At 33.3% G+C, this 14350-nt stretch overlaps 1 protein-coding gene across 1 annotated transcript; it reads left to right on the forward strand.

Moving 5' to 3' along the window:
• The first annotated feature begins 1697 nt into the window (after positions 1 to 1697).
• On the forward strand, positions 1698 to 9610 carry LOC143082317 (uncharacterized). Its single transcript, XM_076257966.1, has 5 exons — positions 1698 to 1974; positions 2722 to 2819; positions 3489 to 3579; positions 5708 to 5800; positions 9032 to 9610. The coding sequence occupies exons 1-5, from the start codon at positions 1848 to 1850 to the stop codon at positions 9136 to 9138; spliced, it is 516 nt and encodes a 171-aa protein (XP_076114081.1). The 5' UTR covers positions 1698 to 1847; the 3' UTR covers positions 9139 to 9610.
• The last annotated feature ends 4740 nt before the right edge of the window (positions 9611 to 14350 follow it).

Raw genomic sequence — 14350 nt, forward strand, 5'->3', positions numbered from 1 at the left:
GTGAGTTTGAACCCCTCACGTGCCAACTACGCTCGACTTCAATTCTATTAGACTAGGATTGTCAGTTTCCCTACCTAATGTCGATGGTTGACAATCACGAAATAACAAAATAGTGCAGAAAATGGAGTTGAATAACAATAAATAAACCAATAAAAATATGTAGAGTGTTTAACGTTTATTATTCAACGACTATGAAAGTGTAAAATTTGGGTACAATTGTGTTGACATTTTGTGCATATTAAAATAATACATTATTTAATAGCGTCATTCTTGTTTTGCAAACTACAAGTAGGGGTTAAAAATCGATAATGTAAAATATCTATGAGGAAGTACAAATGATGAAAGATGTTGCACACTCAAGCTATTTTACATATTCAGTAAAAATTAACAAAGACAACATATGTAATAATGTAATAATGATTTCACACCTACAACATTCCTCGAGTATTTAATTGCACATGCTATTTAAGTAGCCCCTTCATTTTAAAAATTTATCTTTTTAACATCAGGTCTGCTATAAAACACTTTGGCAAGTATTCATTTATTTTCTAAGAAACGAAAATCCGTTTGATATGAAATTGTCAGCTTATTTTGTTGTCCAATCTAAAGTTTTTACAATTTTTGTTTTTTTTACTTTCGTTGTTTTTAGTTTATGTACTGATTTTATCTGTTTTTATTGGTTTAAATGGAAAGCTGACTCAATAGTTTTTCTCTCTTTTTTTTCCACCCTCGAAGACGATGCATTATTTTCTGAACGTTCAATGAGTTATGTGATTGTTTTACAATATTTATATCAAAATAAGGAGATGTGGTATGATTGCCAATTAGATTCTATCCACTAAAATTCAATGAAGTGGATGTATGCCATAATAGACAACAGAACGGCACGAGAAAAACCCATACCGTGTAATCGGCTATAAGATAACCCGACCTGAAAATAAATCAAATACATTAGAACTCTATTACTCATAAGAATAAAATAATTTATGGTTTAAATAAATAAACAAGAGTAGGTAGAGAACGCAGGAAATGTGATTCTGAAATAATCCTTCCAAATATATATTTTTTTTATAATCTTAATTAAAACCACATACAGACATTTGAATGTCGGACAGAAAAAAAGATATTGCAACGAATTTTTTTAAAGCATTGAGTGATATTTCGTTGTACAGAAAGTCAAATTCACTTTTTTACAACATATAGCACTGTTGTTGGTATCCTGGAAAATAGTGCATAATCTTAATTAACTCCATCCTCATAGGGCATAAGTTGCCTTATAGAAAATCCAATCCGTCTGTTCGGTTGTTGATGGTGACCTCGAACTTTTGTATTATCATATTTGAGATGCGTAAAGCGAACAATTACAATTTGTTATTTAATGCACACAAGAACAAAAGCGCCTGCTACTGAGTGACGATTCCCATCTGAATAACCTTGAATATAATGGATGTTTACAAAATTTCGTTATAGTATTACAGTATCATGACGAACATTTGTTGTTTGATTGTAATCATCCTCTGCACAATACGTGTTTCTAATGGCGGAAGTAAGTTTTCTTTATGTTTTATCGTATACAGGTAGGTGTTATCATTACTTATACACCATGTGCACTAAATGACTAAACAAGATTTTTTTTTACTGCTTATTGTCTGCTAAAAAGATTATTATTTTAATGATTTACTACTGAAAATAAGGCGAAAGTCAATACCAGTGCTGCATAAAGATAAGTTTGAACCTGGTTATATTCCTAAAAAAGCTTTTTTTCTTATTGTATAATGCAGAGTTTGGAGCTCATAGTGTCACATTGTATTTAAGAACTATATTCTTTAGGACTCACTAGAAATTGTATGGCTGCCAATGGATCTTGTGGGAGAAAAGCTTCTACTTGTAAAGATGTGTTCGGTGCAGAATGGATAGCTAAAGGAAAATGTTGTGATAAAAGACCATGTTGTAAACATATAAATCATGTAAATCGTAAGTTGTTATAATAAAAGTTCAGAAACTTATGTTTTAATTTGCATAAGGACAGTCTATTTGAAGATGTGTGTGATAAGGATGATTGCCGTTATAATTATTATTGAAATGTAATCACCTATCACTGTCACCAAACGTATACACAAAAGAAGTGAGTGTATGATATGGGACGAATAACTGGACACTTCATTGATGAGTTTATCCCAAAACTCCTGTCTATAGAAGGACCGGTCTTTAATAAGCGAACATCTTAAACCCCGCCCAGTCAAGTGAAATAAATCTAGTAATATATATAAACTAATATTATACGTTTACCACTGCATGTTATCTGTCAGCCTTTATTTGTATAGTATAATGGTCGATTGCTGGATAAAAGAAAACTAATGTTTATTCTGATTATAAAAATAATATGCATGTATAAAAAGAATATATATATAACCGTAAAATACAACGTAGATATTCATTTTTAAAAAGCCTAGTATTGATTAATTGTCAGGTTATTAAGCCAAAAAGAAAGATTTACCCTTTTTTATAAATCAGTTTTGTTTACCCTGTCACGGAGAGTATGGGAGAGGCAATGAAGATGCCTTTGAATGTTCAATTCTTGAACAGTTTACATCTGATTTTGTCTTGCTACTAATCTGTAGTGCGAGAGAACTGTACAGTACTGTCAATTCATACTATTAGGATTACTGCAATATTTTCTGTATACCTTTTATTAATACGATAAATTTGATATTCTTTCAGTTGTTTGTGGTTGTCCTTTGGGGTTTACAAGGATACCAGCGGATAGTGGCAACTGTTATTTCACATGTGACTCATTTTCTAATTGGCAAGCAGCACAGGTATGCTTATTCATACATACTTCATAACCGTCCGTATCATAGTATTCATTTGTCAATTCGTTCGATAGTTACAGGTACAAAACTTTTACCGTCAGAATGTTAAATCGGTGGACGTACGTTCACTATTGATATTAACAGTTTTCCTATTAGTTATTTATGTTATTCCAGAATACCGAGATCGTAAAATTTGCAGACGACGAGATAAAGTATCATGTATTTCAGGCGAGCTGTTTCCAATTTTTTGATTATTATGTCGACGAGTTTAACATATGAAACAAGAATATTTCCCTATTTACCAATGTTCCTGTTTTGAACATATAAACACCGAATAGCAAGCTATAAAGGGCAAATTAAGCGGGTATATAACACATTAACTAAGTATTCAAAAATCAGTTGTATATTGAAATCACTTCATATTAGTACAGAAACATCAAGCTTTTCAATAATCGTCAAAATACTAATTATAAAATAAAATTAATCTCGAAATTGTTAGATTCAAATTTAAAAAAAAATCCATTGTGTCCAGCGTGTCAAATAAGACATATTTTCTACATTTGATGCAGATCAAACGAGTAATACTATTTTAAACAAGCGTTTGATACATCATTAATCAATATCATCTTGTTTTTTTTATTCTTGATTGATACATAAATATTCATGTTTTGACAGTTAGAATGCAGAGGGAAGGATGCATACCTCTGGGAACCAAATACTATTGAAGAAGCAGATCAACTTAGAAGAGTGCTACTAGATAGCAGGGGTAATTTACCTTTATATTCAAAGGACTAATAAGTATTTGTTGCTTAGCTCCTAGTTTTTATTTGTACATTTGAATCAGGAATTTGTGTAATCAACAGATGCAAATTTCGATACGACTGTATGAAGACTTTTTTAAAACAGAAAATCATGCATGTATCTTCGAAAATATAGTTTTCCTTAATCCTTGGAAATTGAGGCCCTTGAAATTTTTTCAACAATAGATGATAATTTATCGTCTGACTGACTAAATTAATCAATGCTGGTATGCCCATGTTACATATTAATATAATGTTTCAATGACTTTCAAGGGCCAGCATTTTACTCTGAGAGAGAGAGAGAGAGAGAGAGAGAGAGAGAGAGAGAGAGAGAGAGAGAGAGAGTTAATTATATAATTATATAGCTGCAAATATAATATAATGTCTATGTGAGAGAGAGAGAGAGAGAGAGAGAGAGTTAATTATATAGCTACACTATAATCTATATAAGGTTAATATAATCTAATATATATATATATAAGGTTTATTGTGTCTCAGACGGCTGCGCATGTTTTGCATTTGTTTTTATAGCAATCTTGTTATTATCACGTTATTGGCTTACTACGAATACAACCTTTAGCTGGTTTGATCACGACGGGTGCTTTGAGTACAGAATAAATTGATATTCTGTAGACGAAACGCGCGTCCGGCGAATAAAATTTTAATCGTGTTATCTTTAAGAGTTTATTTACTAAAACTGACATTATCAAGATGTTTCTTTTCTTGCCAAAACATATCTATATAAATTTGTTGACGTATTTTTCTACTATAAATCGGATCACCATGTAGATAAAAATGCGTTCCGCTTCTTATTCTTATGACTTATTCTGTTATCCATGTAGGGCAGATTTAATACAGGAGCTTCTTTTGAAGAATGAAAAGACGATTGTACTTTCGGTATCCTTGTTTTTTACGTTACGCTATACAGATAATGATCTCTCACTAAATATATCAAAGTTTGTTGACATTTTCATTTATGCTTAAAACACACTTTATAAATGTAACACTCCCAAACGTGTCCTTCTTGTAACATATATAAAAGTTGAGACTGAACACATTAATTTTTGACAAAAACTATCCGAAAAGTGACATATTATTGCATATTTGATAGATTTTTTAAGCTGGCATCTGAGCGTCTTTTATGACAGTTCAAATCTTTCATATAAACTAATTGAATCGACTGAAGTAGTCACTTAAGAATTTAAAAAGTGTTCAACATATTTCATCAGATAAACCTGAAATTTGAGGCCAAAATCGGCCCTTACCGGACCTACTCCTTTTCTTTGTCATGTTGTCAACTACTTATGAGTTAGAAGATCCTTTAGTGTCATCCACCTTATTATTACTGAACACATTTCCAAAATAGATCTATTCAACCTATAAATCCAGGAAAAAGCTCAGTTGAGATTTTGGTTTCTGCTAGCTTTCAATTTATATTAACTTCGAATTCGTCTGTCCATTAAATGTTGCTTTATCTAAAAATACCAAAATATCCATATTACCGTTTCTGATGCAACTTTTAAATACTCAATATATTAAAAAAAATAATATATATAATAACATATGATGCAGGCCGTGTATGGCATAAGGTGCAATGGTAGAAGGTGTATGGTGCTATGGTGTATGGTGTTAGGAAAATGATGCAATGGTGTATGAGGAATGATTTGATTGTGTAACGTGTACAGTATGGTTATCAAAGCTTAAAACTATCTATGTAAAATATTGATGTGAACTGGTTTTTAATTCTATACATTAATTTACAATATTGTGTTCAAAATTCGTTTTGAAAATAAAAAAAATAATTTTGTAGTCGCACGCTTTCTTTGAAATTAAATTGCATTATGGGTAATTTCGAATTATGTAGATAGAATGTGTACAGTGTGTGAGGCAAAGCTGTAACGTAAATGGTGTAATGGCACATGGTGTTTGATGTAATGGTGTATGGTGAATGGTGTAATAGTGTATGGTGTTAGTGGGAAGTCAACACTATCCAAGGACTGTAATATGTTGTTGAATTTTAAATTTCTTTCGAAAACCCTTCGGGAGCTCTCAATAATAAATATCTTTCGTGATTTACTTTATCTGTTCTTTTAGATAGATATTGGACAGGTGCTTCCGATCAGGCTAACGAAGATATCCTGCCTTCTTTTGAACAAGGTTCTGGACTTCCGTTTACTCTACCAACCAGTGAGTTATTTTTAATTGCACTACATAAATAAAATCAGAGATCCCGAATTAGAAATCAAAATATATAGTTCCCTGGTGATGTGTGATGATGAGGACATGTTATAAATATATGACTGTAAACAATCGCCATACAGCGCTCGCTTTCGTATTCATACACAGCACAATACATTACTATTTCAAAATCAGTTTAGTGATACGAAGTAAGTATGGGACGGATTTGAGCTTTGCGCCGAAGATTGGAATGAAATGTACTTAGTTAACTTTTCAAAATGGAGTTTTATGGACAGAGGCATGTAATTCTTACCAAAAAAAAACCGAGCAAAATGAATCACTTTGAGTGCACAGTGGCGAGATTTGTTGATTAATTACACTGCTGGTGATCCGATGGATAAATTTGTTGTAGAGTTGTCACTAGTTCAGACATATAAATATAATTATTTATGTGACTGTATGATCCATCATGCGTTAATTTTAAGGATCCTTTACTATAGATAATTCAGCTGATCCGTAACAATACCATCTTCATGCCTTATGTATCATGTACTGTATTATGACGCTAGATTAAAACTGACGAGGAAAGGTAACACCAGGCCACCGAAAGCTTTATTATTTGTGTAGCCAAGGCGGTCGAGTGGTCTAGCGCGCCGGAGACAGTGCATGCGATTTGATGTCACGACATCTCAGTAGCATGAGTTCGAATCCCGGCGAAGGAAGAACAAAATATTTGCGAAAGCAAATTAACAGATCTAACATTGTTGGGCTGATGTTTAAACGAGTTGTATATACAGAATGAACACAGCCATGTATCACCATCACTGCTAGTGATCCGATGGATAAATCTGTTGTAGAGTTGTCACTGGTTCAGACGTACTTATAAATATAATTATTTCTGTGACTGTATCTTGCATTAATTTGTAAGATCCTATACTATAGATAATTCAGCTGATCTGTAACAATACCATCTTCATGCCTTATATATCATGTACTTATTACGACGCTAGATAAAAACTGACGAGGAAAGGTAACACCTGGCCACCGAAAGCTTTATTATTTGAGTATGAGTTCGAATCCCGGCGAGGGAAGAACAAACAAATTGCGAAAGCAGATTTACAGATCTAACATTGTTGGGCTGATGTTTAAACGAGTTGTATAAACAGAATGTACACGTCATGTATCACCATCACTACATGTTTGTGGTATAACATCTTTGCCGCAAGTTTATTGTTTTCTGTTTAGTATTAAATTAGTATTAAGATCATTTTTGTTACATCTTTTGATCAATTGCCAATGGCAGTCAGCAGGGTTTAAGAACACCAGTTGTTCGATCTGTTAGTCAAATGCGTTTTGTTAAAATATACTTTTTAGCTCACTGGGCCCGAAGGGCCTAGTGAGCTTTTCCCATCACTTTGCGTCCGGCGTCCGTCGTCGTCCGTCGTCCGGCGTCGTTAACTTTTATAAAAAAAACTTCTCCTCTGAAACAACTGGGCCAAATTTTACCAAACTAGGCCACAATCATCATTGGGGTATCTAGTTTTAAAAATGTGTCCGGTGACCCGGCCATCCAGCTAAGATGGCCGACACGGCTAGAAATAGAACATAGGGGTAAAATGCAGTTTTTGGCTTATAACTAAAAAAAACACAGCATTTAGAGCAAATCTGACAGGGGTAAAATTGTTTATCAGGTCAAGATCTATCTGCCCTGAAACTTTTCAGATGAATCAGACAATCTGTTGTTGGGTTGCTGCCCCGAAATTGGTAATTTAAGGAAATTTTACTGTTTTTGGTTATTATCTTGAATATTATTATAGATAGAGATAAACTGTAAACAGCAATAATGTTCAGCAAAGTAAGATTTACAAACAGTCAACATGACCGAAATGGTCACTTGACCCCTTTAGGAGTTATTGCCCTTTATAGTCAATTTTAAATCATTTTTCGTAAATCTTAGTAATCTGTTACAAAAATCTTCTCCTCTGAAACTACTGGGGCAAATTATTCCAAACTTGGCCACACTTATCTTTGGGGTATCTAGTTTACAAAATGTGTCTGGTGACCTGGCCATCCAACCAAAATGGCCGCCACGGCTAAAAATAGAGCATAGGGATAAAATGCAGTTTTTGGCTTATAACTCAAAAACCAAAGCATTTAGAGCAAATCTGACAAGGGTAAAATTGTTTATTAGGTCAAGATCTATCTGCCCTGAAATTTTCAGATGAATTGGACAACCCATTTGTTGGGTTGCTGCCCCTGAATTGGTAATTTTAAGGAAATTTTGCTGTTTTTGGTTATTATCTTGAATATTATTATAAATAAAGACAAACTGTAAACAGCAATAACGTTCAGCAAAGTAAGATTTACACATAAGTCAACATGACCGAAATGGTCAATTGACCTCCTAAGGAGTTATTGTCCTTTATAGTCCATTTTTAACAATTTTCATAAAATTTGTAAATTTTTACTAACATTTTCCACTGAAACTACTGGGCCAATCATTATAGATAGAGATAGTTGTAAGCAGCAAGATGTTCAGTAAAGTTAGATCTACAAACACATCACCATCACCAAAACACAATTTTGTCATGAATCCATCTGTGTCCTTTGTTGAATATTCACATAGACCAAAGTGAGCGACACAGGCTCTTTAGAGCCTCTAGTTCACTTTTAAGGTCTTTTGGAAAATGTTGTTTGTGCTGTATTTAGACCCTTCTACAACGAAATTTGTTTTACATGCACACGTATAAATTGCGGTTTTTATCCAACGCAATTATAGGTTTGAACGTAGTTTTCAATTTAGACATGTTTATATATATATAATATATATTATATATATAAATATGAAAATAAATGCATTTTTGCGTATGACCAATGTCCCTTTTCCAACTTTTGACTTATTTTGGAAAAATATTAATCAAAATATATAGAGAGAGATGGATAGAAATTCAATATACACCGAAATGATGAAGAAAGATAATATCTACATATATTCATTTTTTTAAATATTTAGTTGCTATAAATAATGTTCTACGGACAAAGCGGCATAACTCAAACCTGTTATTGTATTTTATAACACAATAATAATTGTTCAAGTATTAGTACTTGTTGTCACTTGAAATTAAAAGAAAAACACTCAATACAAAAGCCCCAAAAAAGGGATAGTGGTTGAATATATCACCATATTGTTCTAGTTTAGTTCTCTTCAGCATAAGACAAGATAATGATTTTTTTTTGTAGGCAGTGATAGTCCAAGTTCTAACTGTGTTACATATGAACATAGATTTGTTTTTAGAACGTGTCAACATAACTTCAAATGTGTTTGTGAAAGGGTATGTGTAGTTTAACCTTCAAATGCCATTTTTTTTAAATTGAGAAAAGATTTAAAACATCTGATTTTTCTTTGGAAAATGCCTGACAAAAATGAAGAATATGATAATCATTGTGTATTTGTTCTGTTCATTGATAAAATTGTATGTTTTGTTTTGTCATTTTTTTTATGGAGAATTTTTGTTATTATTTTTTTATGGTATGACACAAAGGTGAATTACATCCTATTTACTAAACATTGTTGTTGTACACTGTGTATATTTAAAGTTGACAAAAGTAATTATATTTATTCTTCTAAAGCTGTTATTTCTATGACAGCTGGAAATAGAAAGCTTGAGTAGTCACGCTTTTTTTTGGCAAAACGTACGAAAAATAATTTTACAGATCTGACATATAACAATAAAACAGTTTATTGCCTGTTGAATGTTTTAAAGAATATTTAATTTTTAATGATTTCACATTTCAGAATTTCTGCAACACAACAAAAAAATAAAGGATGCAACAGCACCATAGAGTTAACTTTCTTTGTCATGCATATATCTCCACCAATAAGTTACGTATAAGAGATAATTAGTTACTAGATTTAACAAAACTAATATAGTAGCATATATCAATACAAAGCACCCTATGGTGGTTGACAAAGCGACAATTACTAAAAGAACAAACCGCTAAAGTAATCATGAAACATATAGACTTATATATAAAAAAGAAGATTTGGTATGATTGCCAATGAGACAACTCTCTACAAGAGACCAAAATGACACATAAATTAACAACTTTAGATCACTGTTCGTCCTTCGACAATGAGCAAAGCCTAAACCGCATAGTCAGCTATAAAAAAATTGTCATTTGTCATGTTTCTACAATAAGCATTATTTGATTCAGCCCCAATTGTCTGTTGCTAGGTTGTCATCGGCCATTTTTTTTAAATTGAGGACTGTGAATAACATATTGGAAGCAGAAACCAACAAGTACAATGTGTAACATAAAATTTACATATACCATCGAACCATCTTAGGTTCCCAAAAAGATTAGATTATTCATAATAAAATAAATGCGACAGTACGCTGTTTGAAATCATTAATCGATTGAGAGAAACCAAATCCGGATTACAAACTAGAACCGAGGGAAACAAAACAACTATAAGAGGAAAACAACTTATGTTGGTCTGTCTGTCTGTCTGTCCGTCCGTCCATCCGTCTGTTTGTTTGTAATATATCTTCAATTATTTAGTCTTCTTATGGGACTGAATAAATTTAAGCCAATCTAATGATATGTCTTGTGCGGGTTGTGAAATTTTGCATCATACCTTTTTTTCATTTTTTTTTTATCTATTGCGGGTTTATGAGAGAATCTTTCGACCAAAAAGCAGAAATTTATTTAAATGGAAGAGTTATATGCGATATTAATCAAATGTTTTAGTTGTGCCTTATAATCCATTTTTCTACAAGTTGGGGACCCACAGGGAGATTATTGACGGGTCCAAATAAGCGAAATATAATTTATATAGGTTACACCTGCTTCACCCCACAATCCTTCCAAACTATTAAATTTACATTGAGTACTAAAATCTTTCGTCGAAACTGCCTTTTTATTTAATTATTTTGTAGATGTATCATAAGAGTGTAAGAAAAAACTATTTTTTTTCCACTTGAGAAAATTTAGGCTTTTTAAAGTTTGTAAATTTCATCCTTTTAGCAGTTTCGTAAAACTGCGGATAACTGGATCAGATTTGGCAAGTATAGGGAAAAAAATAACCTCAGGTATTAACATATTTTGACAGTTGAATTCTCGTTATCTAATGTTCTATAAAAAATGCTTCTAAAAACTGGTGTTTGACAGTTTACACCTGCTGAAATTGACAACTTTTTAGCTTTATTTTTTTTACCATAAATGGCAATTCATTGGTGGCGCACTGTAACATTGCGTATTTAAGAAAAACATCTTGAACAGAAAGTAGTTGCTATGAAGGTATCATGTATGCAAAATTTCTTGTCAATATGATAATATTGCATTTGGATCATATTGAATGGTGTTCTGCCAGATTGCAATTTGTGAGGGAAAAAATCCTAGAAATGTTTTTTTTTATAAAGGGTACAGCAGTCAACATTGTGTCCCAATCCCAATCACTACAATAAGAAACGAAGAAGTCAACAAAGAAAAATAAAATAGTATATAGACAAATCACATAAGCAAATATAAAAACAAGAATACTAAATAAACTCTTCATAGATACCAGGAATGAAATTTTGTATATCCGCCAGACGCGCTTTTCGTCTACAAAAGACTCACCAGTGACGCTCGAATAAAAAAGGTTAAAAAGTTCATATAAAGTACGAAGTTAAAGAGCTTTGAGGACCAAAAATTCCTAAACGTTTTGACAAATACAGCTAAGGTAAACCTGACTACAGCACAAGAACACAATAAAGGATTGTACAAGTATCGATCCAAGCTGCAGGAAAACCATCAACAGTGGACCAAACAGTCCATGTAATAATTGATAAAGACAAAAGAAAAAGAACTTTATAACATGTATATAAGATGATGAAGAATGTCAGTGCCTAGAATCTATACTTCAATGCACTCATGTGTTAATCGTGAAGTTGCTATGGGATATTTATCAACAAGTAATTGAAGAAGATGTTGTATGATTGTCAATAAGACGACTCTCCACAAGACACAGAAGTTAACAACTAAGGTTGCCATACGGCCTTTAACAATGAGCAAACTTCACCCCCATAGTCAGCTATAAGACGGCCCCGAAATGACAAATGTAAAAAAATCAAACAAAAAAACTAACGACCTAATTAATGTACAAAATAGAAAACAAATAACAGATATGCATCACAGTAACAAACGACAACACTGAATTACAGGCTCCTGACTTTGTACAGACACATACCGAATGAGGTGGTTTCAAAACCTCCCCATTACCTGGGCCAGTGCTGTAACAGTACACTATAAAAACAAACTATAAAAAACAGTTGAAATGATGAATACACATATAAATATATCTAACAAATACACAGAGTGGACGTGGACGGGTACTTGTACATCCTAACAACAAAAAGACATGGATTTTAGAGTACTCTCAGTTACAATGTACGAACAGCTTGTTCAAAGCCATCAATAACATGAACAACTAATGAAAAAAATCATGCATTTAATAATAAATAATCCATTAGTACACAATTGTTTGCACCTATCCTAAGTCGGAAATCTGATGTTCAGTAGTTGTCGTTTGGTGGTGTGGTCCATAATTGTTTCACGTTTTTTTGTATAGACTAGACCGTTAATGGTTTACCCGTTGATATGGTTTTACACTAGTATTTTTAAGGCCCTATATAGATTGCTGTTCGGTGTGAGCCAATGCTACGTGTTGATGACTTTTATAAATTGTGTCTTGGATGGAGAGTTGTCTCATTTTCACTCTTACCAGATCTTCCTATATCTATCTACACCCAACATCTAGTGGATTTAATATAAAAACGTCAGAGAAATTATGACCTTGTACATTGCCAGGATACAGGAATCGACAGATTGTAAAGCAATGAATGTGCATATGCATATTGTAACAATGATAAGTTTGCATTTAAATAACTGATAATATAATCAATATCAATAAAAATAATATTCCAGATCAAATTATAGTATTGAATTTGTAACTCTATAGAATGAGATTGTCTAAAAATAGATAAGTTTATAAGGATTGTTTTTGAATTTCCTGTCTCGGTAAACAACATCTCGGTAAAAGTGAGGATGTGCCATCCCGTTTGTACAACCAAACTTCAAAACCAAATCTTTATATTTATGGAAGGTTATAGTTGAAGCCCCGGTCACACCTTAAAGCTGTGGTCACACCATACCGAATAGAACGAACGGACGTCTCACGGATGATAAAAGTATTGTGTTTACAAAACTGTTATCCGTTGGGTGTCCGTTGATGTACTGACCAAATAAAACGAACGAGTAGCAAATGCATAACGGACCCACACAGGACATGCAACGTACGAGAAACGGAAACGAACCGGACAGAACGGATGAACAGGATATGCGGAAAAAATAAAGGCGGCAATGATAATACATGTAAATCGCATAAATATTCAAAAAGTTTCCGTTTTGGTTTGTTCTTCAAAATGCCACCAAAGAGTAACGTTTGGTTTAAATAAAAGCTGCTTGATAGTGAAGACGTGCTCTTTCTCTAAGATCAATTATGAATAATAAGCATTCATGACCCTCAAGAAATCTGACATACCAACAATTGACTTTTTGACGCGAAATTTTCAATTGGCATTTATCCGTTTCAGATCTGTTCATCGTCCGTTAAACGTCCTACAGAAGTCCGTTTCAAATCTGTTCAACATCCATTTTATCCGTTATACGTCCGATAGGAGTCCGTTGTTGAATTTATCTACCGGACCTCTAACGGATGAAAAACGGACAAGAAACGGATACAAAACGGTAACGGAACGGACGAGTACCGTTATAAAAAACCGGACGTCTACCTGATATACAACGGACACTTCATTCGTTGAACGTCCGTTCAAAGTTTTGAACATGCTCAAAATTTCCACCGGACAGAACGGACATCGATGGATAAAACGGACGCTGTACGGACATAAAACGGAAATGAACAGACGTCCAACGGATAAGAACGGACGTCTAACGGACATGCACGGATTAAAAAACAAATTTCCGTTCGGTGTCTGTTCGCGCTATTCGTTAAGGTGTGACCGTTACGCGTTCGTTCATTTCCGTTTGGTGGCTGTTTGGACAACAAACAAAAACCTGTTAAACGGAAATTTTTTGAATATTTATGCAATGTACATGTATTATTATTGTCGCCTGTAATTTTTTCGCATATCTTGTTAATCCGTTTTATCCGGTATGCTTCCGTAAGGTGTCCGTTTTATGCGGTACTCGTCTGTTTGGTGTACGTTCGACATCCGTTCTGTCCGGTACGTTCGACATCCGTTCTGTCCAGTACGTTCCGTTTCTTGTCCGTTTCTGTAAGTGTCTGGTTTGCATTCTTTACATGTCCGTTCTATTTGGTCAGTACTTGAACGGACTCCCAACGGATAACAATTTTGTCAACGGAAAATTTATTTTTCATACGTTAGGCGTCCATTCGTTCTATCCGGTAAGGTGTGACCATAGCTTTAAAGGTTTTAGATGTTGTGATATCGAAATCCCTGACTTAATAATTTATACATATTTAAGGTTCATTAA

This window comes from Mytilus galloprovincialis, chromosome 1, assembly GCF_965363235.1.
Source record: "Mytilus galloprovincialis chromosome 1, xbMytGall1.hap1.1, whole genome shotgun sequence".
Lineage (NCBI taxonomy): Eukaryota > Metazoa > Mollusca > Bivalvia > Mytilida > Mytilidae > Mytilus > Mytilus galloprovincialis.